This window comes from Procambarus clarkii, chromosome 30 (genome assembly GCF_040958095.1).
Source record: "Procambarus clarkii isolate CNS0578487 chromosome 30, FALCON_Pclarkii_2.0, whole genome shotgun sequence".
In the NCBI taxonomy this organism is placed as follows: Eukaryota; Metazoa; Arthropoda; class Malacostraca; order Decapoda; family Cambaridae; genus Procambarus; species Procambarus clarkii.
The window spans coordinates 16,580,803-16,608,259 of NC_091179.1; the positions used below are offsets into that span (position 1 = coordinate 16,580,803).

Genomic DNA, 27,457 nt, shown 5'->3' on the forward strand with positions numbered 1-27,457 from the left:
TTTCACTTTCAGGTTTAAATATGTGATGATTTATGGGGGTTGAATGTGATGATTTATGGGGTTGCATATGTGATGATTTATAGGGTTGCATAACCTCGCAAGAAAGTACGACTGCTGGTTAACTATCAGCGGAGGTGTTTCTTTATTTACATTTGGGGTGAAGCATGACACTTAATGTTCCTAGTTTACGATAGGTTTGGATATAGATATACGAGGTTATATAAAATGAATGACTCTTTAAGAGATATCACGAAGATTGGGAATAATCACCAGGAGCTTGTACAATGATAGTACCGTAAGGCTCACTGTTAAATACTGGAGATACAACTATATTAATGTCTCGCTTTGGCCATATAACTTGGTACCAGTGTGGACTAGGCCTCAGTGCCAGTGTGGACTAGGCCTCAGTCCCAGTGGTGGACTAGTCCTTAGTGCCAGTGGTGGAGTTTGATCCTGGATAATACAGGTGGATTGTTGTACTGTGAGTCTTAATAACTGCTGAACTGTGATTCTGGATTCAGGCTTCTTGTGTATAGAGAGAAGAATGTCTAGAATCTAAACGTTCTTCTCTCAGTTGTTAATTCGCATTTTCTCTCCTAACAAGGAGAGAAATTAGAGTTAGGAGAGTTTTCTCTCCTAACAACTCTAAATTTCAAGGTTTAGGAATAGGCATATTTCATGGTATTTAGCTATATTTCAACCTATCCTCCTGTTTAGAAAGTACTTTTTGTAACTATGTGGTTCATCTTACATACATTGACGTAATGAACATATAGTAGAATTTGGTACTGTTGACTTTATAGTTCGGAAAAAATAAAGCTGAAACCAAACAAATATTCCTAGGCCTAGCATAGTACATATATGTACTATATTAGATCTGAAATAGCATGTATTAGGCCAAGGATGATTAGGTTAGGTTTTATTAGCAAAATAAATATAATAAACAAAAAGGACATTAAAAGGCATTCGGGCCTTTTCCCTCTGAATATTTTCTTCTCTGTCATCCCAATTTATAATAAGATTTATTTATATATATAACTGTGTTACAACTTACAAGACACATACCTGGAAATTACTGTTAAATAATATCTTTCAATTTCTAAAAGGCAGGAATCGTATCTACAATACAGTAGGCATTCCCCCTCTGGATCATGATACCGTGGCGCTGGAACAGGAAACTTACTGCCTTTGGGTCTCTGGTTTAACTACAGTGTTCAAGAGAGTGTTATAGTGTGAGGGGCTTCTGAGGTCAAAGTCTTCTGAGGTCAAAGTCTTCTGAGGTCAAAGTCTTCTGAGGTCAAAGTCTTCTGAGGTCAAAGTCTCGTCTATGTTATGGTGTGATTTTTGTTTTCTGGGATATCCCTACACGGGCCCTAAGCCTCTGAATGTCTCACTAAGTAATACTTGTTTCTCGTTTCAGGCGGTGTATGAGTATTAATGACTCGAATGTTCGCTTCAGTAAGATTATGTTCAATGTGTTTAACAACTACTTCTGCTCTGTTGAATCTTAGTTGAAATCATGTTTGGTTTGTAACTGTCCACTGTGTTAGATAATGTTCCAGTGGTCTGTCTGGCATTTCTCCACAATGCTGATATTTTCTTCATCGTCGTCTGTACAACTATCACAGGGTAGGGTGTAGCTTCACCGTCGTCTATACAACCACCACAGGGTAGGGTGTAGCTTCACCGTCGGCTGTACAACTACGACGTACCTCACGTAGTCTGGTGTACCGTTTCTAGGAAGCTGACCTTTGTGCAAGACAATTCTGGACGTGTATCAAACATGAGTGAGGACCGTCCGGGAGCTCTCGGAGTATTAAACTATCTTTAAGTGAAATTAAGTGGCTCAGTGGTCTTCCTACAAGGCTACCAATCCAATAATTCAGAACGAGAACCCTTTCGTACATGGCTACCTAACCAATGATCTAAAAATCGAGATCATTGTCCTAATGGGACCCCAATTCGTTAGTCCCAAAGTTGAATATCCCTGAATGGTGTAATATATATTATTTTGTATAACAATTCCCAAACATCCAGACCAAGGAGGGAGGCAGATCTACCTCTCTCAGCTGGTCTTCGTCTCCTGGTCTCCGGCTCGCCTCCAGACCCAGGAAATAACTGTGCGTGCTTTTCGACTCCCCGGAATCACTGCAAGGTATCCTCAAGGTAACCGCTAGGTATCCTCAAGGTAACCTCAAGGTAACCACTAGGTAACCGCTAGGTAACCTCAAGGTAACCGCTAGGTAACCGCAAGGTATCCTTAAGGTATCCTCAAGGTAACCGTAAGGTAACCTCAAGGTAACCGTAAGGTAACCTCAAGGTAACCGCTAAGTAACTTCAAGGTAACCGCTAAGTAACCTCAAGGTAACCGTAAGGTATCCTCAAGGTAACCGCAAGGTAACCTCAAGGTAACCGTAAGGTAACCTCAAGGTAACCGCAAGGTAACTTCAAGGTAACTGTAAGGTAACCTCAAGGTAACCGCAAGGTAACCTCAAGGTAACCGTAAGGTAACCTCAAGGTAACCGTAAGGTAACCTCAAGGTAACCGCAAGGTAACCTCAAGGTAACCGTAAGGTATCCTCAAGGTAACCTCAAGGTAACAGCAAGGTAACCTCAAGGTAACCGCAAGGTAACCTCAAGGTAACTGCAAGGTAACCTCAAGGTAATCGCAAGGTAACCTCAAGGTAATCGCAAGGTAACCTCAAGGTAACCGCAAGGAAACCTCAAGGTAACCTCAAGGTAACTGCAAGGTAACCCGCAAGGTAACCCGCAAGGTAACCGCAAGGTAACCGCAAGGTAACCGCAAGGTAAGGTAACCTACTCTGCCACTGGGAAATATTTGCCCGTCCTGGGAGCGCAATACATGAAAAAAATATCCCTAATACTCACTCAAGTTTTTTTTTGAATGTAAATAAAAATTAATAAGTATACGTAAGAGAAAATATGGCCGAATTTCTGTGGACTTTATTACTTAAATGTCAGACCGTAACATTAATAAAAATGAAATCTTTAGAGCATGTGTAATAAAGTCTGTGTTTGCAACATTTATAGATTGGAAGCAACGTGTCATTTAAAAATATTGGAATAGAATTATTTAAAATAGCAGGGAGATGACATGTGTTGGTTGGAGCCTGATGCAACCAGCTACAATATCTTATATATGTGTGTGTGTGTGTGTGTGTGTGTGTGTGTGTGTGTGTGTGTGTGTGTGTGTGTGTGTGTGTGCGTGCGTGCGTGCGTGTGCACGCCGATAAGCAGCATTTGTTCCATATGTAAGTTTAAAATCTTTCATGAAAACTCATAGTAATTGGGTATTATCATTTGGAATAAGGTTCAGATATAATATCATTTAGTGATGTCAGCCAGCATAATACTGGTCAGTTTGTTGTGCAAGTTCTTAAGACCCGAGACCCCTGTCTTGTTAATGTTTACCTCCAGCGGGTGTAGACAGTCACGTATGTGTTTACCTCCAGCGGGTGTAGACAGTCACGTGTGTGTGTTTACCTCCAGCAGGTGTAGATAGTCACGTGTGTGTTTACCTCCAGCGGGTGTAGACAGTCACGTGTGTGTGTTTACCTCCAGCGGGTGTAGACAGTCACGTGTGTGTGTTTACCTCCAGCGTGTGTAGACAGTCACGTGTGTGTGTTTACCTCCAGCGGGTGTAGACAGTCACGTGTGTGTGTTTACCTCCAGCGGGTGTAGACAGTCACGTGTGTGTTTACCTCCAGCGGGTGTAGACAGTCACGTGTGTGTTTACCTCCAGCAGGTGTAGACAGTCACGTGTGAACGCATATTCTGCATTTTTGTACTTTCAAAACTGTATTCTTTGTATCTTAAAATACACAGAATACACTAAGAAACGAGAATTCCTGTAATTTGTAACAAGATGGTCGTGCTGTATGTCGTATCTAAAACAGCATAACATTTCATACAAATTAAGTATGTAGTCACAATAACGGGGCTGGAAATTAGACCCCCAATTTGTCCACAGATCTGGAAAGAAAGTGACGACGTTTCGGGCCTTCCTAGACCATTACCAAGTCGTGTAAAATGGTCCAGGACGGACCGAAACGTCGTCGTTTCATTTCAGATGTTTGGGTTGGGTGTCAACATTAAGTATATTTGTGAAAGTAATGTCAGTAACTGTGGTAAAGTATGTGAGACGCTAGACAGACGTGAACATAATAGTGAGATGAGCATGTTGTTGTTGTTATAGATTCAGCTACTCGGAACAAGTTCCAAGTAGTACGGGCTATGGTGAGCCCGTAACTTACCTGGCACAGGAGCGGGACAAGTAGCACGGGCTATGGTGAGCCCGTAGTGGACTTTCCTGGCATAGGAGCGGTGCTGTGTGAGTGTGTCCTAGATGAGCAGTTGGTGGTGCGTAATATAGGCACCCATCCGTTGCGTCACCGAAAGCTTCCCAACTCGCATTTATTGCCCTACCAAACCATCAAACTCTGCCGTAAAGCTATATATGAAATCAGAATCCCTGATTCGTCCACAAATCTTCTAAAATCAGCATTTGTATGGAGTAGGAGTTTCCGCGCACATCCTTAAACTTCAACCAAGACGAGTTCCCGCGATTTTGCCAAGCTGTGTGAAGAGGACCTGGAATCATCAGATGCCGCTCCTGGTCTGTATGTGATCCTCACTTGTTTGTTGTATTGAACCTAATGGTTTCTGTACGTAGAAGACGGCTTATTTATTGAAATGAAGCCACATTTCAATTGTAAGAGAACTGGAAATCTACACGGCATACGTAATTCTCTTGAAAATGAATCAAATTGTATCACTGGAGACATATGTGCTTTTTGCCTGGTTGTAATAACCGCCAAATCAAGCGTGTCGCCCATTTCCCGCGCTTGACGAAGGCTGAATCATAGACGCCACAAAGCTGCACTATGGAGAGCACAAAGGGCACTGGAGGGGCGAGGACGATCAGATACCCAACCCTGTAATCAAGTGATACTAGATACCGCGTGGGACCCATGCTGCTCTCCGGAGAATCAAAACAAGGCTCTCTTCTATTTCCCAGGAGAAACAGCTTCTTTCATATGTCAGCTATATTCTGATGCAATGATCAGGCTTCGTCCGCCTAGATTAATCAAATTTTCATTCACATTTAAAAGGAATCGCGGAAGAAAGTCTTTAGCTTCAATATCTTCGATTACTGATCCAGCAAACTTATGCGCAAGCAGCAGAAGACAAGATAATATATGTATCAACGTTCCTTTATTTCATATATAACAATATAGTAATGGTCGATTCGTTCACCATCTACCAGTTATATCTCTGAGCAAAGTAACTTCAAAACAGCTCGGCCCGACTTCCCATTCTCTCCCACCCATATAAACCCTCGTAATCACCGAGAAAATCGACATCAAACCCCATTAAATTAGCGTTCTTTGGAGCCTGAAGGACTTGGCAGTTGGCAATGGGCTTCCTGCTTGGTGAAGCTCTGCGGGAACTCTGTGATATCGGCCATGATACCGTTGGTGTTCCAGAGCCCTCGACGGTAAGGGGGAGCAGCGCGGGAGAACCTCCGCCAACATCAGTCACCTCCGCTCTTTGGCGTACAATAACACTTACACAAAGACAGTTCAAGTTCGAATAAATCGAACCCGTAGTATTAACAGGTTCAAAAGTTTATTCACCAGTAAATTTGCGCCTGTAATGTTGGCATGGACTTACTCACGCTAAAATGTGACAACCACAACACAACGAGAATGACAGAAAATCGACCAAGGCCAGGGGGAAAAAAAGCGGTGGGTTGAGAAGCATGGCGGGAGCCTGAGAACAATATTGTACTTCACAGGGGCATTCATGGCGCCGGCCGGGAGAGCTGGCCCGCACAGCTGCCCTCCTCCTACCCTCTCCCTGCCTCACTCTCTCTCCCTCTCACTCTCCATCCAACTCACACTAAATCATCCTCTAAAATACTTAGCGTCTACAATCATGCATGTCGAAAGAGAGAAGAAGATGGTTAAGAGAAGCGTGTGACCCGTGGCTTTAAGCCGGCCCTACTAGACCTGGTCACCAGAGGCGCTCTGATTCTCCCTTCATTTTGTCCGTCAGTCGGGCCGGGAGGCGGGAACAGCCTGCCGATCGTTTTGTGATGACTGCGGCCGTAGGGCCTACTTTCCTGCCATCCACCAGTGCTCGGGTCGACCTTAACGACGTTCATAATAGGGGGCGGATTACTTGGTATTATCCTTGATATCAACACCAGTCTCGGACTTGCACACTCCCACCGGAAATATCATAATGGTTCTATAGGACGTTATAAACTTCGTAGATATAATTATGGCCGGCAAGCGGAGCCTAGGACAGGCAGGTTGAGGGAGTGGACACTACGAACGAGGCCAAAGAGCGACGTGTAGGACACTAGCGAGACGTGTCCTAACTGGGACGATTGGTTGGCAACCGTCTGAGCTTTTGTTGTAGAGAAGAGAGAGAGGAGAGGACGCTTGGGCGTGATGCTCCTCCACACGCCTGCCACCACCACCACTGCCACCACCACCACCACCACCCCTCACCACCACCACCACCACTACCACCACCACCTCCACCACCACCACCACCACCACCACCACCACCACCACTACCACCACCACCACCACCACCGCTCGCCACCACCACCACCACCGCTCACCACCACCAGCACCACCACCCCTCACCACCACCGCTCACCACACACCTCATCAGTTGCACACATATTCTCACTCTCCATACCCGATTTACTGAGCACCGCACAGCTTTCGCGATCACTATAGAACACTATTGAGCACCGTGGAAAACACTGAGCACCGATACTAACATTTTTGGTAATAGACAATTTTGTGGCTAAACAGAGGTGGAAAGATTGTTTTCCTTCGTTTTAGGTTTGTCATCTCGGTAATGTATCCACACTCATACACGAAATTGACAACAGTAAGGATCAGTAATAATAATTACATTTATTATTATTATTATTATTATTATTATTATTATTATTATAAATCAAGAGTCCCCAGAAAATTTAACTTTGTGAACTGCACAAAATGTACTGTGATACCAGGGAGCCGGTGGCTGAGCGGACAGAACACTGGACGCGTGATCCGGTGGTCCCGGGTTCGATCCCGGGCGCCAGAGAGAAACAATGGGCAGTTTCTTTCACTCTGATGCCCCTGTTACCTAGCAGTAAATAGGTACCTGGGAGTTAGTCAGCTGTCACGGGCTGCTTCCTGGGGGTGGAGGCCTGACCGAGGACCGGGCCGCGGGGACACTAAGCCCCGAAATCATCTCAAGATAACCGAGATAACCAGTCGTCACAGAGCTAACAGATAGTGATACAAGTCATAACTCATCACAACTTCCTCCTGCCCCCCTCGGCAGGAGGAAGAGGGTGTGCGAAAAGTGTCACACAGTGTCATGTGTTGTCATGTGATAGTGTCATGATGTGTTGACGCCGGAAGTGCTTCAGGACCCACCGTTGCCTGGGTCCAGAATCACAGTGTGTATTTAGTGGCATATAAGATAGCATATCAACGCGCCCACCACAACACGTTTTGCTTTGATAATTAAAACTGTTAAATATACCTAGGGATAAGATAAACTAACCTCAGGCCGTCATACTTGTCATACTCCAAGACATCGTCGGAGCTGTTGACAAGAATTTTGAATATTTTGATTACGCTCGTTGACATTTCAGGTCTCGTAGGCTGATTTTTTATCAAAATCGATAGCGGTCAGACCAAAACGTTAGGACATGAGACTCCATCTCATCCCCCTGTGAGGTGTGAGAGGTGCCTCGAAGACTCTCACTTACCTTGTTGTTGTGTTTAGAGTGATCAGTCCAGCAGTTTGACAGCTCTGATTAAAACTATTCAGCGAAATAATAATATTAATAATAATAATAATAATAATTTTGTGATTATTATTATTATTATTATTATTATTATTATTATTATTATTATAACGTTATTATGTTATTATATACGTTATGTACATTATTATAATAATATAATGTTATTATATTAATAATAATAATAATAATAATGAGAATAATAATAATTCTGTTATTATTATTATTATTATAGTTATTATTATTATCATAACAAGAACAATAGTAACAATAATAAATATCATACAAATGTTAATAATTTAATTATAACAATATAATTGCACCTATAATATTATTTAGAAATAGGAAAAATAAGAGGTGAATTTTGCAGGAGTGCGCTAGGCTGCAGGTCCATATTCACAGTGCTGGATTTTTAAATTCCTCAAATAGTATTATTCTCACTGTGTACCAAAAAAAATATCATTTTCATGCCGGTGCAGCGATATCGGAAATAACAACACAGAGCCCGGATATTAAAATCACAACTCCATGCACAATGAACTTTGAAAGGACAGTCACAAATATGTTTACCCCCGCCCGTGAAAACAATACCCCTTCTCCCCCCTTCCCTCCCCTCCCTGCTCACCCCCCCTCTCACCCCTACTTTTCCTACTTCCCCCCCCCCCCTCACCCTGCTAAAACACTTCCCGGTGTATTTTTGTTATATATTTGTTTAGCTTAAGCGCTGGAGTTGTTACAACTTTCCGTAGAGTCGAAACCACATCACCGCCAGCAGAGAATCTCGCCCCCAGCGCCGCCAATTACTCTTTACCATTCCCATGAAACACTGCCAATGGCCCGGTTGAACTTCACAGTAACGAGGTTTCCGTTACCGTCGTTCAAAAGCATAATTGAGAGATTAAGTTGAAATTCAACCCCCTACCCCATGCAGCTTCAATCCCTCGTCCCGACCCGCACACTCAGCCCCGTCCACCTCCTCTGGCTAGGCGACCGCTCTCCACATTTCCACCTCGAGTGTTTGTGGATGGAGATTGTAAACTGATGCAAGTTAGAGCAACAGTGGCGGAGTTGCGGTAGGTCCCGGCTGGCTCCGGATAAGAGCCTAGGTGCGCTACGGACATACAATCAAGGGTTTTGGATGCAGTGGATTATGTTGGTGGGTCAACTCAAAGGGCGCAGGACAGAGTGGGTAGAGGAGAGAGGATGGTGGGGGAAGGGGGGGATGATGGGAGAAGGGTCGGGAGAGGTAGGGATGGAGGGAGGGAGAGAAGTGAGGGAAGCGATGGGAAGAAGGGTAGTGTGGAGTGGTTAGAAAGGCGAGGGGGGGGGGGTGAGTGGAAGGTTGCTGTGGAGTTGAGGGACATGAAGAGCAGGGTCGGGAGAGGTGGAGAGTAGAGTAAGGAGAGGTAGAGAATAGGGTAGGAAGAAGTAGAGGTAGAAAGTAGAGTAGGGTATGATGTAGAGAATAGGATAGGGATAGCTAAGGAGTAGATAGAGGTATAGAGTAGGGTAAGGAAAGGTATAGAGTAGGGTAGGGCGAGGTAGAGAGTAGAGCAGGATGCGGTAGGGATTAGAGTAGCATGGGAGGATCAAGGGGGGGGGGTGATAGTGGAGGAGTGTGTGGAAGGTGGTGGTGGTGAAGAGTATGGAAGGGGGGGGGGGAGGGGGAGTGGTGGTAGTAGGGAACCAAACGATGCTGGTTCAGTGAGCCTTCTGCTGTAGTCTGATTGTTTCCCAGGTGCTGAGCCGCCACGCTCATGTTGTCACTGATTTCCTCCCCTGTGTCTGTTCTGCTCAAGTTACTGCGCTGGGTAATGTGGCCCGTCTCAGGTAGCAGGCTCCGGTATTGCTTGACTTAAAGATGTAGTAATAACTTCTTGTTATTGCATTGCATTCAGTATCACTGTGTGTTATCACACTCACACACTTTATATATATACAGTATATAAAGCACACAGGGAAGGGGGTGGTAGGAGAAAAGCACACAGAAACTGTATTGGAGGGGATCTAAACATTCCCTCTAATGCGTTATGTGTGGTTTCCTCCGAGGCTAAGGGTTCCCCTTCTTCCAGCCAGAGGTAGTACTCCCTTCCATTGTTAATTGAATATATATATATATATATATATATATATATATATATATATATATATATATATATATATATATATATATATATATATTGCCTAAAACATTAAAGAACCCACTGATGTAATTAAATGCTGTCTACCACAATGTGGTAGACAGCACATTAACAAATACTAATTAACAAGAATATAAATAAGCACATTAATCGGGAATAAAAAAAGTTTTAGGACGAGCATTGGCTGATAAAGTTAATACAATATATTTTTATTTTAAACAAAAGCGAAAATATTGGCGTTTCGAGCCATACGGCTGTGTTGTTTCCGGATGATAGAGTGAAGGTCATTTGAAAAACACGCCAACCGGATTAATCAGTCGGTGGGGGGGGGGGGGGAGGGGAGTAAATATTTTTAAGCTTATTTATGATTAATGGTTAAAAAGTATTAAATATGTTAAGACGCTTTTGGTGATCTGGTGTTAATATAACAAAAAAAAAAAAGCCGTAGAAATCCGGATATTCGAAAATAAAAATCTTAGACCATTTTACACATCCTCTTATCTACGTGTGCATACGCATGCATGCATGCACGGCTGTGTGCACACATACACACAGGAAAAGACTATGAAAATGATATTGCATATCCAAAGTGGAGAAATAACGGAAGTTACTACACAGTCATATACTAAGACAAGGGAAGGGAACTATCAGGGGGGGGGAAAGCGCCAAGCCAAGTTGAAGTTCAAGTATGTTTATTGAGACAAGAAAGAAATACATCTCAAAGGGATAGAGTAGCTTAGGCTATTTCTACCCCCCCCCCCTTAGCGCCAAACCATTACGACTATATAGCACTTGGAAGGGGGCAGGATAAGGATTTGGGGTGGGACGGAGGGAAAGGAATGGTGCCCAACCACTTGGACGGTCGGGGATTGAACGCCGACCTGGTATGAAGCGAGACCGTCGCTCTACAGCCCAGCCCAAGTGGTTGGGAAGACAAATTGAGAATAAAAGCGAGCTTTATGTCAAGAGGACGAAGGGTATTAGTAAGATTTTAGAGTTCAGATATGAAGGGAATGCAGAGCACAGTGGTACTAGTGTTGGACACTGGTTTGGATGAAAGAAATTTCGTTTAGCTTGAGAATAAGCACTGTTGATAAATGATAAAATGTAAGCGGTAACCAAGGCGAGAGAAAGATTTGTAAATAAGGGACATTTCAGAATCAAGAAACTGAGGGAGAGAGTCAGAAACTGAGGGAGAGAGTCAGAAACTGAGTCACTGATGCGCGGAGGAAGAGGGAGAGATGAGGACACTTTTCTTAACAGAAGGAGGATGGTAGGAAAAGAAGTGAATGCACATGCCACTATGCATGGGTTTGCGGTAGACAGAGAAAGAGAACCCGGGCACAGAGCTGCGAACATGAACGTCAAGAAAAGGAAGGAGTGAATTAGATTACCATTCAACTCTGAAATGGATGGAAGGAGCCATGGAAGATGGAAGGGCGCCTGACAGCTGGGTGGACAGCGCTTCGGATTCGTAGTCTTGAGGTTCCGGGTTCGATCCCAGGTGGAGGCGGAGACAAATGGGCAAAATGTTTCTTCCACCCTGATGCCCCTGTTACCTAGCAATAAATAGGTACCTGGGAGTTAGACAGCTGCTACGGGCTGCTTCCTGGTGGGGTGTAACAAAAAGGAGGCTTGGTCGAGGACCGGGCCGCGGGGACGATAAGCCCCGAAATCATCTCAAGATAAGATAAGATAGCCAGACTGTTACGAGAGGAGAGGAAAGGCTGAAAAGGGCCAAAAGTCATGAGGCCATAAAGCAAAAATATCACCATGTAACCATTTGTTTACACGAGTATATAAGGTCCAGAAAGAACACAAATAGCGTATCTGTCTCTTGAAGATTGCGGGGATCAATGTCCTCTGGGCGCGGTCTCTGATCACGTACAAGGTCAAGATAACGTGAGATCAAGGGGGTTTTATGACAGTAATTGAATATTGAAGAAGTCATCCAAGAACAATTATTGATCCAAATTGTCAATGTTAATTAATTACACATATCGATGTATAAGAGAACCATTCAACAGTTAACGATAAATGCAACAGAAATGAGAGGCAGGGAGGGGTTATGGGGGGGGAGGATGGGAAGGGGGGAGGGGGGTGCTAGGGGAGGGGGTCTAGGGGAAGGGGGTGGGGGAAGGGTTATGGTTAATACAGAGGGGAGAGAATGTTCCTGAGGGAACCTGTGAAGGTCAGTTGCAACTGATCTTCTTACTCCTCACAATCTTCATAACTCTCCTCACAATCTTCCTCACTCTTCTCACACGCCTAAATCTTTCTCACTCTTCTCATAGTCGTCCTCACCTCACACTCCTCATAATCTTCCTCACTCTCTTCACACTCCTTGTAACCTTCCCACAATCTTTTTTACACAATCTTCCTACCACTGATTATTCACACAAACAAATCTTCACAAACGTATTAGAAATAAACTGCACAAACAACTCTGTCAAAAAAAACTCTACACAAACAACCTAGCATAAATAATCCTTCACAAACAACCCTTCACAAACAATCGTTCACTATCAAGGCCACGTCAACAAAGCCTTGCAAGCAGATGAGTGTCACCAGCCCCCCCCCCCTCCCCTCCCCCAAGATCTTGGAGTCTGTCTCACTAACAACACCAGGTGTATAATCCAAGAGCAAGCAAACCAAATATTTGCCCTCACAAACCACACACTTCACAAACCCTCATAAAGAAACCAGTGAGTTCAAACAAAACTTTCACCCGACACCCTCACAAACAATGACTCAAACCACTAACCACCACCAACGCCTCACATTAGGGGGTGACAAAATCATTCTCAACCTCTTTTCCAATCCCATCCTCTCCATCTCAATTGTCCATTTCCTCCCTCCCTTTCTTCCATCTCTGTCTCTCTCTCCCTCTCACCTCCGTCTCAATTGTCCATTTCCTCCCTCCCTTTCTTCCATCTCTCTCTCTCCCTCTCTCCCGCTTACCTCCGTCTCAATTGTCCATTTCCACTCGTCACATCGGGAAGTTTGTCGTGGATTTAGCGAGCATTACCAGAGTATTTTGACACCAGTCAGTATACCTCATTACTGTTAACAATCAGCCTCCACCCTCAATAAGCCACTACTCTCTTATCAGGGCGCGTCAGACGGGTGGGCGTGGGCGCGTATGGGCGTCCTGTGTCTCTGTTTGGAATGTAATCGCTGACTGGTGCAAGGGAAGCTTGTGCAACATTTTCCTGGACGGTGTCTAGGTGGGACATGAAGATCCTGAGCAGGGGAAGGAGGGCGATTCAATCATTGTTAATTTTTTTTCTAGTTGGCATCTCTATCTTGGTCCCTGGGAGGGGGAAGGGGGAGCAGGGGAGGAAAACAGGAGAGGGAAGTAGTGAAAATAGGAGAGGAAAAGAGGGGGAACAGGAGAAGGGGAAAAGGAGAGGGAACAGGGAGAGGGGACGAGGGGAGAGGTACAGGAAGGGAGAGGGGACGAGGGGAGAGGTGAAGGAAGGGAACAGGGGGAGAGGAGGAGGAGGGGGAGAGAAAGGGGAGGAACAGGGGGATTTGGCACACTCTTGTAACTTTCCCTTAGAATAATAACCTCCCAAGTCACTTCGACTACGGCAGCGAAATCTCGCCCTTACGACGCAAGGCTCCAGAGGCCCAATTCAGTCGAAAGTCCTCGCCAGAGCTTGGCTTATACGGCTCTGTCCCCGCCAGTGATAATAACATGTCCCGTCCCGCGGATTTCGATAGACAAAACGACACTTAGCGCGCCCAGGCATACGGTTCAGTTTACAATGACAATCCCGGTGGACTTAGCACATTGGTATTCCAAAAGAAGGATAAGCTCCTCATCTTCAACGGAGGCTCTAAGTCCTTGACATGTGGATAGAGTTTGTGAGGGTTTGTGGTCGCTAAGTAGGTGGGGATATGAGGTTGTTTTTGCCTTGTGTGGTTAGTGGTGATTAGTTAGAGGTGGTTAGAGGGCGGTAACTATATGAGTAGTGGGCGTTTAGTAGTTGCTAGCTAGGGGGGTTAAATATGCGGTAAGTGATTAGTTAGGGGGTGGGTAGTAGGTGGTAACTCAGTGGTTAGTCTGGGTGGGCAGTGGGTAGTTAGGGTGGGTGGTAAGTGGGTAGGAACCCAGTGGTTATTCACTGGCTAGTTAGGGTGGGTACCTGGTACCTGATACCTGGTACTTGGTAGTAGTGGTAGCTCAGTGATTAGTTAGGGTGGTGGGCAGTGGGTAGGGTAACCTCAAGGTAACCTCAAGGTAGGGTATCTTCTTGAGGTTATCTTGAGATGATTTCGGGGCTTTTTAGTGTCCCCGCGGCCCGGTCCTCGACCAGGCCTCCACCCCCAGGAAGCAGCCCGTGACAGCTGACTAACACCCAGGTACCTATTTTACTGCTAGGTAACAGGGGCATAGGGTGAAAGAAACTCTGCCCATTGTTTCTCGCCGGCGCCTGGGATCGAACCCCAGGACCACAGGATCACAAGTCCAGCGCGCTGTCCGCTCGGCCGACCGGCTCCCTAAAGGGTAGTTTGCTGTAATTTTATAGTTTGTTGAAGGTGGGTGAGCGAACGACAACACAGTAGTCTGTGGACGAGTGTCGAGCTGTATCAGCGGTCCAGTGATTAGCGAGTGGTTATATGGGTCGTGGTATAGTGCGCTGAACCACTGCCTAAACTTTAGATGTGTGTTATACCGAGATAGTATGACTATGAGGCAGTGATTACGGCGTGATGTGACCACTACCGTGATGTGACCACTAGCTCGAGTGTCGTTGAACTGCTGAACTGCACTGTTGCACGATATGCTAATTCCGGTACGTTTAACTGCAAGTTAAAAATTCACGGGTTATTCATGCCCGTGCCACCTTTTGGGTGGCTTAATCTTTATCAATCAATCAGCAAGTTAAATAATGATCAATATATCCTGTTAATATGAAGGGTTAGTATATATAGTCTTTATGAAGTCTCAGTATATTGTCATCATTAATGCTCAGTATTTCCTCCCGTTAAAAGCTGTCACTCTCCAAGTCAACCCGGGAAGGAGGGACACATCTTAGAATTCCGTTTGAGAGCTTGCAGTGAAATTCCAGGTGATAGTTAATTAGATGGCAATATCAGCACGGATACACCTGGGTTAATGACTAGTTGGGCAGGTAATGACCTGGAGGCTCAGGTGTTGACATAACCCGTCATCACAGGCTCGCGATCCTCTAGATAAGTCTTTAGTTAAGAGGTAAGATAAGAGGAGGGGAAGGAGAGGTAAGATAAGGGGAGAGGAAGGGAAGGGAATTGTCAGGGGGAAGTGCCAAGCCACTAAGACTATATAGCACTTGGAAGGGGTCAGGATAAGGATTTGGGATCGGACGGGGGGGGGAAAGGAATGGTGCCCAACCATTTGGACGGTCGGGGATTGAACGCCGACCTGCATGAAGCGAGAGACCGTCGCTCTACCGTCCAGTCCAAAGGGTTGATGATAAGAGGAAGTGCTCTTCACTCTTCTCTTCACTTCTCTCTCTCTCTCTCTCTCTCTCTCTCTCTCTCTCTCTCTCTCTCTCTCTCTCTCTCTCTCTCTCTCTCTCATCTCCACGGCCTTTACCGCATAGCTTATTATAGTTAAATAATTTTTGTGTGGTGCTGTAAGATGATTATTGGAGAAAATATAAATTATTTGTGTAGTTGTGAAAAACGTTATTACAGCCTTGAAAGCCTGGAGAAATTTGTATTGAGCGTTGTCTCTGTGGAATATTGTGCTCACGTTCTGATGGTACTGATCTTTGCTACAGTAGTTAGTGAAGCTTCTTGAGGTTATCTTGAGATGATTTCGGGGCTTAGCAGCCTGGTCAACCAGGTCTCCTCTTTGTTACACACCCCCAGGAAGCAGCCCGTAGCAGCTGTCTAACTCCCAGGTACCTATTTACTGCTATGTGAACAGGTACATCAGGGTAAAAAAAACTTTGCCCATTTGTTTCCGCTTCCACCGGGGATCGAACCCCGGAACCTTAAGACTACGAATCCCAAGCGCTGTCCACTCAGCTGTCAGGCCCTGAGCTGGGTGAGTTGTTGGTGTTTTGTTGTGATGACATTGTGGTTCCTAGCACTTGTTGTGATGACATTGTGGTTCCTAGCACTTGCATTAGTGAGAATGGAGATATGATTAGGAGTAACCACAGTGTCAACCAAGAGACCGTCCACTACCACCAGTCTGTCTACCCCCACCACTACACCACAACAACCACTACACAAGCACCACCATCACCACACCACAACAATCACTACACCACAGCGACCACCATCACCACACCACAACAATCACTACACCACAGCGACCACCATCACCATACCACAACGACCACCAACACTGCACCATAACCTCACCATCACTACACCACAACGACCACTACACCACCACCACCACCACCACCACCCAGGAGCCCAACCCCTGCCTCACACACCCTCCAGGCCCTCGCCACAAAAACAGCAACATGTACCTCAACTTGCCAGTAAATCAATTACGAGTTACCTGTCAGAAACAAAGCCGCCAGATGTCTCAAGCAAAACTCATCACGCTAACCCAGCCACAGTCAGCACAGCCAGCCCGGCCAGCCAGTCACAGCCCGGCCAGCCAGCCGGCCACATCCAGGACAGCCAGCCGGCCACATCCAGGACAGCCAGCCGGCCACATCCCGGCCAGCCAGTCACATCCCGGCCAGCCAGTCACATTCCGGCCAGCCGGCCAGCTACATCCTGGCCAGCCAGTCACATTCCGGCCAGCCGGCCAGCTACATCCTGGCCAGCCAGTCACATTCCGGCCAACCGGACTAGCAGTATTGCCAACCTTCGTATGTATGGAAAGGAACTTGGCCGATTTCTCTTCTTCTCTTTCCCCTTTAGTCCAACCCCTTGGGCTGGACGGTAGAACAACGGCCTCTCTTCATGCAGGTCGGCGTTCAATCCCCCGACCATCCAAGAAATTGGGCATCATTCCATCCTTCCGGCCCATCCCAAATCCTTATCCTGACCCCTTCCAAGTGCTCTATAGTAATAATGGCTCTGCCATTCCCCCCTGATAATTCTCTTCCCCTCTTCCTCCTTTAAATATTTGATTCCATAGAAGATATTGTACAAATTGACCTTAAAAGAAATCAACATTCCTAATAATTCTGAGCAGCTTCGTATCTCTTGACTGTAGAACACAATACACCGAAAAATAAAGAAAGAAAGCCTAAAGCGTCGGGGGTTTCTAACTATCCATTAAATCGCGAATAAATATGAGTTTCCCCGTGCGAAAATCGCAGGGTTCCATTGGCAATAAATCGGATGGTTGGCGTTGGCAACGGTGGAGCCCGGGGAGGGGGCCGACAGTCTGCGGAAATCCGGAGAACCCGATTGTCACTTGGCCGGATTATGGGACTATGACAACACTGTTGGATTACTGCGTGGGGGAGGCGGGAGGGTGAGGGAGAGGGAGAGGGAGAGGGAGAGGGAGAGGGAGAGAGGGAGAGATGGAGAGGGAGAGAGGGAGAGGGAGAGAGGGAGAGGGAGAGGGAGAGAGGAAGAGGGAGAGAGGAAGAGAGAGGGAGGAAGAGAGAGGGAGGAACAGAGAGGGAGGAAGAGAGAGGGAGGAACAGAGAGGGAGGAACAGAGAGGGAGGAACAGAGAGGGAGGAAGAGAGAGGGAGGAAGAGAGAGGGAGGAAGAGAGAGGGAGGAAGAGAGAGAGAGAGAGAGAGAGAGAGAGAGAGAGAGAGAGAGAGAGAGAGAGAGAGAGAGAGAGAGAGAGAGAGAGAGAGAGAGAGAGACCGTGAAGAGAGGGATATCGGGGGAGAATTAGGATAGGAAGAGAAGGAGGCCACGGAAGGAGAGGGGACGCCAGGATGGAATGAGAATTGGATACGGAGGTAAGAAGGAAGGTTAAGAGGAAAAAGAGATAGGTTAAGGGAAAAGAAACAAAGGAGGAAACAGGTGATAAGAGGGAGGGAGGGAGGGAGTTAATTATCAAGGGAAAGCGCCAAGCCATTACGCCTATATAGCCTGTGAATGAGAGGTAAACGTTTAGTATATAATATGGAAATGAGAAAGAGAAATATAGAGTACATAACAGTGAGTGAATAACTAGTGAAGTAGACCTGACACAGTAAAGAGTGGATGTATCATCACACTAACACACGCTGGACACGTGATCCTGTGGTCCGGGGTTCGATTCCCGGCGCCGGCGAAAAACAGTGGGCAGTTTCTTTCACCCTGATGCCCCTGTTACCTAGCAGTAAATAGGTACCTGGGAGTTACATAGCTGCTACAGGCTGCTTCCTGGAGATGTGTGTGTGTGTGCGCCGACAGGGTTCCAGCCACACTTACGCTGGCAAAAATATACACCTCATGTACGTATATGGGAACCTTCATGCACGCACACACCTTCACACACACGCGTGAACAATCTTCACGCATGCACACGCAACCATGCACACACGCACGCGCCTCTGTATGCTCATACCTGCACAGGCACCTGTGGAAACGTGCACCCACACGTCACCATACAGGCTTGTATACATGGGCTCATGAATATACATGAGTACATGCGTGCATGTACATACCTGAGTACACATATATGTGAGTACCCAGGTACTGGAGTATGCTCGAGAATGCGTATACACATACATAAGCACACACGTACATGAGTACAAACTCACATGAGTGCATACGCACATAAGTATTCACTGTAACGAATAATCGTACCACAACGTTTATGCTTTTTGTACTTCAAGTTAATATTGAACCTTGTACTATATAAATGTTGTCATTGACATTCTTCTTCCTATTATTATTGTTAACACACAGAAATCACACTAACGTGATTTATAGATCAGTGAGAAAATCCACCCGGGCTGTGAGCTAGCTGGGCGGGAACCTACGACCGAAGCATTGCTCCAGTGGTAGAGTATATGCGGCTTGGCAATGCTTTGGTCGTAGTTTCGCGCTCAGCTCACAGCCCGAGTGGATTTTCTCATTATTAGTATTTTGTTTTTGATTTGCCAGTCAAATATGTTGGTTACATGTGGGCGTGGCGTGTAGACTTGCGTGGGAGAGAGGGTCAGGTCGGGTCTGGTCTTCTGGTCTGAATAGTAATATTTCGGGGAGAATCTTAACCTGATTCAACTCGATTTGTGACATTATCCAATACCTTGTGGGGTGTTTGTTTTGGTCGGCTGGTTCTTTCCTTGCCTTTGCCTCCTCGTTACTTGTGACTCCTCGTTATTTATTGTTAATCGTTATTTGTGGCTCCTCGTTATTTGTTTCCTCGTTACTTGTGGTATTTATGGTTCCTCGCTATTTGTGGCTCGTTATTTATGGTTCCTGGTTACTTGTGGCTCGTTATTTATGGCTCCTGGTTACTTGTGGCTCCTTATTTATGGCTTCTCGTTACTTGTGGCTTCTCGTTATTTATGGCTCCTCGTTACTTGTTGATCTTCGTCACCTATGGATCCTCTAATATGTGGCTACTCGTCGCATGTCTCCTCGTTACTTGCGTTTCATCGTTTCTTGTGGCTCCTCGTTACTTGCTGCTCCTCATAACTTGTGGCTCCTCGTCACTTGCTGCTCCTCATAACTTGTGTCTCCTCATTAATTGTGGCTCCTCATCACTTATGGCTCCTCGTTACTTGTGGCTCATTAATTGTGGCTTCTCATTAATTGTGGCTCTTCATCACTTATGGCTCCTCGTCACTTATGGCTCATTAATTGTGGCTCCTTATAACTTGTGGCTCGTCACTTGTGGCTCCTCGTCACTTGTGGCTCCTCGTTACTTGTGGCTCCTCGTCACTTGCTGCTCCTCATAACTTGTGGCTCGTTACTTGTGGCTCCTCGTCACTTGTGGCTCCTCATAACTTGTGGCACCTCGTCACTTGTGGCTCCTCGTCACTTGTGGCTCCTCATCACTTGTGGCTCCTCGTCACTTTTGGCTCCTCGTCACTTGTGGCTCCTCATCACTTGTGGCTCCTCGTCACTTTTGGCTCCTCGTTACTTGTGGCTCCTCGTCACTTGTGGCTCCTCGTCACTTGCTGCTCCTCATAACTTGTGGCTCCTCGTCACTTGTGGCTCCTCATCACTTGTGGCTCCTCGTCACTTGTGGCTCCTCGTCTATTGTGGCTTCTCGTCACTTGTGGCTCCTCGTCACTTGTGGCTCCTCATAACTTGTGGCTCCTCGTCTCTTGTGGCTCCTCGTCATTTGTGGCTCGTCATTTGTGGCTCCTCATAACTTGTGGCTCCTCGTTACTTGTGGCTCCTCGTCACTTGTGGCTCCTCGTCATTTGCTGCTCCTCATAACTTGTGGCTCCTCGTCACTTGTGGCTCCTCATCACTTGTGGCTCCTCATAACTTGTGGCTCCTCGTCACTTGTGGCTCCTCGTCTCTTGTGGCTCCTCGTTACTTGTGGCTCCTCGTCACTTGTGGCTCCTCGTCACTTGCTGCTCCTCATAACTTGTGGCTCCTCGTCACTTGTGGCTCCTCGTCACTTGTGGCTCCTCATAACTTGTGGCTCCTCGTCACTTGTGGCTCCTCGTCACTTGCTGCTCCTCATAACTTGTGGCTCCTCGTCTCTCTGGGCTCCTCGTCACTTGCTGCTCCTCATAACTTGTGGCTCCTCGTCTCTTGTGGCTCCTCGTCACTTGTGGCTCCTCGTCATTTGCTGCTCCTCATAACTTGTGGCTCCTCGTCTCTTGTGGCTCCTCGTCACTTGTGGCTCCTCGTTACTTGTGGCTCCTCGTCACTTTTGACTCCTCGTCACTTGCTGCTCCTCGTTACTTGCAGTTCCTCGTCACTAATTGGATTGATTTTGAGGGCTTCGTGAAATGTATTATTATTGACATTATTTTACTGTTTTCGAAAATGTAATTTTTATTGTTGATATTATTATTATTATTATTATTATTATTATTATTATTATTATTATCAGAACTATTGGTAAGAGTTGAATACTATTAAGAGTTAATCAGCAATACTTTGTGATGTAAAGACAAACAGCCAAACTTATAGAACAAAATAAACAGAGAAAATGGGACTTAATGTAAAATATTTAACGTAATATATCAAATTAAATGAAGAGATAACTGGAACGTTACAAATCAGGTGTTTGTAATGCAACTTATGAAAAACGTTTTTTTTTAAGAAAATAATGTAAAACATTAAATGGAATCAAAGCTAAAAAGTAATCCAGTCATGGTAAACTAGTCTGTAAACCGTAGTCACTGTAAACTAATATCTAAACCACAGTCCCATAGTCACTGTAAACTAGTCACCAAACTAGAATTACGATAAACCTGATTCACTATTAACTAAAGTCACTATAAACCATAGTATCAGTAAGCCAATCACTGTAAACCATGGTCAGTATGAACGAGAATATCTGTAAATCATAATCACTGTAAACCAGAGTATGTAAACCGAACGCACTATAAACCAAGAGTTACTGTAACCCAATGTTGAAGTTGATGAAACCGCTTTAACCCAGACGCTCTATATACCAGAGGCTCCATTAACCAGTCACTGTAAACCAGAGTATACACAGTAAGTATAATGAACGACCAGAGTAAGTAATTATCAAAAGAAGACACCAAGTTGGTGAGACTATGTAGAAGAATATACACAATATACTGAGAGTCCAGAGTAAACACAGTACATATACTTAGGGATCAAAGTATATACAGAAAGTATACTGAGGGGACCATACCACAATAAATAAGTGCCCGAAAATAGAGACAGAGATTATGGGATAAGTGATAAAATCAAATCAAATAATAACAATAATAATTATATTAATAATTATAATAATAATAATAAAAACAATAATAATAATAACAATGGGTAATGCAATAAGTGATAATAAAAATATCTGGGATTTTAATCCTAGCAGCAGTAACAAGCTGGAACAGCAATCACGACTCAAGACCCACGGGAAAGAGGAGACTGGAAGAGTAGATAAGGGAAGGAAAGAGGGGGATAGGGAAAGGAAAGAGGGGGAGATAGGGTAAAGAAGAGGAGAGAGAGAAAGAAAAAGGGGAGGGGGAAAGGAAAGATGTGAGAGGGAAATATAACTAGGGTAGAAAAGGGTAGGGGAGAAAGAAGGTGGGGAAATAAAGGAATAAATAGGATAAACAATAAGATGTACAAAGATTGGCTAGGAAGAAAAGAGCAAGAATGTAATAGAGGGGCAGAAAAAAATAATGAATAAGTGAATAATACCTTCCGTGGGTAGCTAAATTATTATCATTATTATAATTATTGAGAAATAGGTATAAATTATTTATATTTTTATTTTAATTTGTAATAAATAATTCTAAAAATGGTAATCAATGATTACCATGCAGTTTTTGAGCACTTGGCTATCGCGATCGATAATTAACACGTCGAGTAGAACCTTTGATTATCGCGATCAGAAATGATCATCATTTGAGCCTCTTGGTTATTGGAACCCTTGATTATCGCGATTAATCACTAATAATTCCACGTATACTCTTTGTCCCAAACCCTTCACTCCCTCCCTTCCTCTCTCCCTTCCTCTCTCCCTTCCTCTCTCCCTTCCTCGCCCTCCCTCTAGTGAAGCCGCATATCCAGTTCGAGGTTCACAAGCAATAAACCTCCAGCGTTAATGAAGCCCCTCCTCCCCTAGTGAAACCTCGAGGGCTGCCACACCGTCGCCAGTACGCCCACAGCCAATTATAATCCCTACCTCCCTCCCTCCCCTCCCTTCCCCTCCTTGCTACTGCTGCCATGAATGAACCGGTCTAGGTTTTCCTCGCATATATCCCCTCACTCCTATCCTGGACGAAGCCGCCGCGGGTGAACTTGGGCAACGGTACGTAAACCCCTCATATTAGGTAACTTAGTCAGGAGTAAACCCCTCGTGTGTGTCAACTTCAGTCAGGATTAAACCGATATGTAGGTTAACTCGTTGGGAGTAAACTCACATCTGGGTTAACTTTATGATCTAAAACCACCATACATGGTAATTTCTTCAAGGTAAACCCCCAGTAGGGTAACTTCTTCAAGGTTAACCACCAGTAATGTAACTTCATCACAAGGTAGAGTAACTCAGTCGAGAATAAACTGTTTTAGAGGGACGTCTTAAAGTCTAATCCCCACTGTATACAGTGGGGATTAGGACTGGACTCCCACCCTCGTCAGCCTTATTACCCGAAACCCCCACTGAGAAAGCGGGCTCTTCTACTGCTCAACAACAACCCTTGTAACAAAGTAAAGTCCTTTGCAGGTGAATCCCAAAAACAGAGAGAGAGAGAGAGAGAGAGAGAGAGAGAGAGAGAGAGAGAGAGAGAGAGAGAGAGAGAGAGAGAGAGAGAGCGAGCACACACAGAAAACTCCACCTGTAAACCTCTCTCCCTCACTTGACGGGGATCGTCTTTGCAAAGCGTCCGCGCGCGCGCGCGGAACCCACATCAACATGCCTCTCTATAATTAAAGCCACAGCTGACAGCTTTGATGTTGCCCCCAAGTGTGTCATCTCCAACTGCTGTCAGGCCCTCTGGTGACATGACACTTGTTTTGATATGACACATGAAGAAACACATGTACCATGTATATTTTCATGTGTGTGTGTGGGTGGGAATACTCCGTGGTATCAGTTTCTTTGCTCGAGTTAACGCATGTGATCCAAATTTCCTAATCCCAAAACCTCACATATAATTTGACACGCAATTTTCGTATATGATTTGTAAGTGTGGTGGTGGTGAGTACAGGGGGCCGATCCTGGAGTTGTAGTAACCCGTCCACAGACACCACCGGGCTTATTGATCAGTTCCCACTGGTATTGAAAGATAAGGAGGGTGAGCAGATGGTCAATTCTCTACCGACCAGAACTTTGTAATCTGGAACTGACTACATATTCACCGTCTCGTGGTGCAGACAACCGTGTACGAGAATTAATAGACATTTAATATATTATATTTGTTTTTTGCTTAAAATTATGGTTTAGTGACTAGTGTTGATATTGGATGAGCCAGTGAGTAAGGTTTCCTCTCGTGCAAGCTCTATTATAAATATGTTGGAATCACAGTGTTTTAGAGAAGTCACCTCTGAAAGTATATTCTATAGCTGCAGTGGAAACCCCACTCACTGGCAGCCGCTGCGGTCTTTAGTTCAGTTTCACGTCTTGGAGTGTGTGCGTCAGTAACATGCGAGTCGAAACAGTGGCAAAAAGGCAAGGTGGTGACGCCCCCGTCCATTTGCCACTGAGGAAGGCGCCACCCCTGGGTTGTACCCCTGAGGCATGCCGCGTGGCCACCATGGACAGGCGGCGGCTTACCTGTTCTTAGCAGCTGCTGCTCTGTCTCGCTGCCTGCGGTTCTTGAACCAGTTGCCGACTTGTGTAGGGGTGAGACCCGTGGCCGAGGCCAGCTCCCTCTTCTTGCTGGGGTTGGGGTACGGGTCCTGGAGGTAGGATTCCCTAAGTAGGGATCTTGTGCGTTCCTTGAAGCAGTGAGTCTTCTGCTCGCCGTCCCAGATGGTCCTGGGAAAGGGAAACTTCTTGCGGACTCTGTACTTGTCAACCGGCCCCAGCGGGCGGCCCCGGAGGCGCTCAGCCTCCTGGTAGTGCGCCTCCAGCCACAGTGCCTGCAGACGCGCGTGCGACGATTTGGAAAAACGTTGTGATTCCAATATAGCGTAGAGCTCCCTGAAGTTGCCCACGTGGAAGGAGACGAGGGCGCGCGCTCGCAGCACCGCCTCGTGTTTGTTGAGGTCGTGGAGGTGCGGGTGAGCCACCGGCAGCGACCACAAGAAGCGTCCAAGTCGCTCCATGTCGCCACTCTCTTCCAGAGTCTCGCAGACGGCGGCCACCTGGGCGGCGGTGAAGGAGAGTGAGGGCAACGGCACTAGCGGCGTGGGAACTACAGGACTGCCAGATCCTCCCAAATTACCATTGCTCGCCGCATTTGCACTCAAGGCATTTAGAGCCGAGAACGCGCCAAAAGAACCAAAAGAACCAAGACCACCGAGTCCACTCATGAGCGCCATGTTGGGCTGCAGCGCCCGCAGCAGATCCGCGACGGAGGACGCCAGCTTGGCGGGTTAAACGGCAGGCGAGGACTCCAGCGTGGCGACCGCTCGGTGCCGCTGGCGGGCCAGGGGACGGGGCTTATCCCGGCCACGCCCCCCGTAGCTGCCTCCACCAATCACCGCAGCGCCCCTCCCCTAGCGCCGCCCATAGAGCAATTCCACCATCCTATTGGCCGGCCGTCCGCCGTCGCCATGACAACGCTGTCAATCATCGACCGGTCTGCCAATCAGTGGCGGGCAGCGGCGGTGGTCGGTGGCAGGTCGCGTTACGGCCGTGTTGATTCGGTAACGGAGCCCGGCCTCTGATAGGCAACTTAGCGCCGCCGCCCGGGCTCCAGTAATGGAATAATGGGGACGTGGCTATCGACCGGGCGCGGCGCTCCCTCAGACCCTCGTCAGGACACAGCAATACCTCCTCTCCAGCCCTGGACGCACGGCCCAGCCCTCGGGGTCACGGTGGCGATCAATCCTCGGCCAGCGCCCTGCCTGATCGCCGCCCCCGATACCCGACACCACGCCCACACTCCTTGGCTAGTGCCATTATCCAAGCATCACCCTGTGCCATTATCCTTTTCATACTCGCCAGCGTCATTATCCTGCCCCAGTATCACTCAGCACAGTTATCCTGCTCACTATCGACTAGTCCCATTATCCTACCCACCATTATCCTGCCCGCTATCACCCAGTGTCATTATCTTGCCCACTATCACCCAGCTCCATTATCCTGCCCACTATCACCCAGCGCCATTATCCTGCCAATACTCACCATTCCCCGTTATCTTGCCAGAGTAACTCATCCCCATTATCCTGCTCACAATTATCCAAGAGCCATTATCATTCCCAAGCTAACCCAACGCTATTTTCATCGTCACAGTTACTCTCCGCTATATTATCCTTCCCCACACTCGACCATGCCATAATCCTTGCTCACTCATCCAGCGCCGTAATCCTGCTGGCCACATTCTCTCTCAGCAACATTATCCTAGCAGCCAGCACACAGCCGGCCGTGTGTCGCTGAGCAGTGCTGGGTGAACAGGCTCTCTTAATTTACTCTTTGGACTCTTCCTGTGGGGCCTTGGACTCTTGGGTGACACGTTACTCTTCATTCTCGCGGATACTCTTCGTTCTTGTGGATACTCTGCCTTCTCGCGGATACTCTTCATTCTTGTGGATACTCTGCCTTCTCGCGGATACTCTGCCATCTCGCGGATACTCTCCATTCTTGTGGATACTCTGCCTTCTCGCGGATACTCTTCGTTCTTGTGGATACTCTTCATTATCGCGGATACTCTTCATTCTCATGTCATGCAGATCGGCGCTCAATCCCCGACTGTCCAAATGGTTGGGCACCATTCCTTTCCCCCCGTCCCATCCCAAATCCTTATCTTGACCCCTTCCCAGTACTATACAGTCGTAATGGCTTGGCGCCTTCCACTGATTGCCTTCTTCCCTTTTCCTCGCGGATACTTCGCATTCTTGCGAATAGCTGGTTCACTGTACACAGTAAAGCAACTGGTTCGTATAAAACAATAAAGCATCTGGCTCATCCCAAACAATAAAGTATTTGGTTCATAGTACACAGTAAAACAACTGCTTTATACCTATAAAGCAGTTGCAATAAAGCACTTGGTTCATACCCCCACAGTAAAGCAGGTGCTTCATACCCCACAGTAAATCAATTGGTTTATAAATAACAATAAAGCAACTTGTTCATACCGCACTTTAAAGTGTTTATACCACACTAAAGCAGGTGGTTCGTACCACGAACTAATAGCATTGGTTTTGGCAAAAGGCTAAACGACCATATAAGATGGTTCCCTCAACTGCTTATAATCACCTTGTAAAGGCATGAAACAAACGGTAGGCAACAGATTTGAAGTCTTAATACTGATAAAAGGATAAAGAAGGTCGTGTTTTTATTAGTACAGGAAACTAATTAAAAAGTGCAACAAAAGCATGCAATTATCTTGCATAAATAGTGTTTTGACAAATGTAATATTTAGGATTTCAACTTATGATTATTATTATATTGTTATAATAATAATAATAATCATAATAATAATAATAATAATAATAATAATAATAATAATTATTATTATTATTATTATTATTATTATTATTATTTTATAATAATAATTATTAATTATTATTATTATTATTAGTAATGGTAATTTCTTCTCACAGACATAACATAGGATAAGAACCCACACACTTGTCTATTTGTGAAATTGATGTAAGGAATTTACACCAAGTCTTTCGCACTCTCCTGAGTGCTTTATTAAGGTCTGAGTGTGTGGTTAGGACCAGACTTTGTATTAGGGTCTCATTAGACGTTGAGATGTAAGTCTGGTCCTTATCACACACTCAGACCTTGACAAAGCACTCAGAAGAGTGTGAAAGACTTGGTGTAATTTCCTTACGT

The 27,457-nt window shown here is 45.9% G+C and overlaps 1 protein-coding gene across 1 annotated transcript in view; it reads right to left on the bottom strand.

Annotated features, from left to right (window-relative positions):
* Positions 1 to 25,047, bottom strand: part of LOC123765619 (homeobox protein SIX3-like) — a 97,896-nt gene extending 72,849 nt beyond the window's left edge. The window contains exon 1 of the mRNA XM_069333946.1: positions 24,284 to 25,047. Within this exon, the coding sequence (XP_069190047.1) occupies positions 24,284 to 24,993 (710 nt within the window). The 5' untranslated portion in view covers positions 24,994 to 25,047. The remainder of the gene's footprint in view (positions 1 to 24,283) is intronic.
* Positions 25,048 to 27,457: the final 2,410 nt, after the last annotated feature.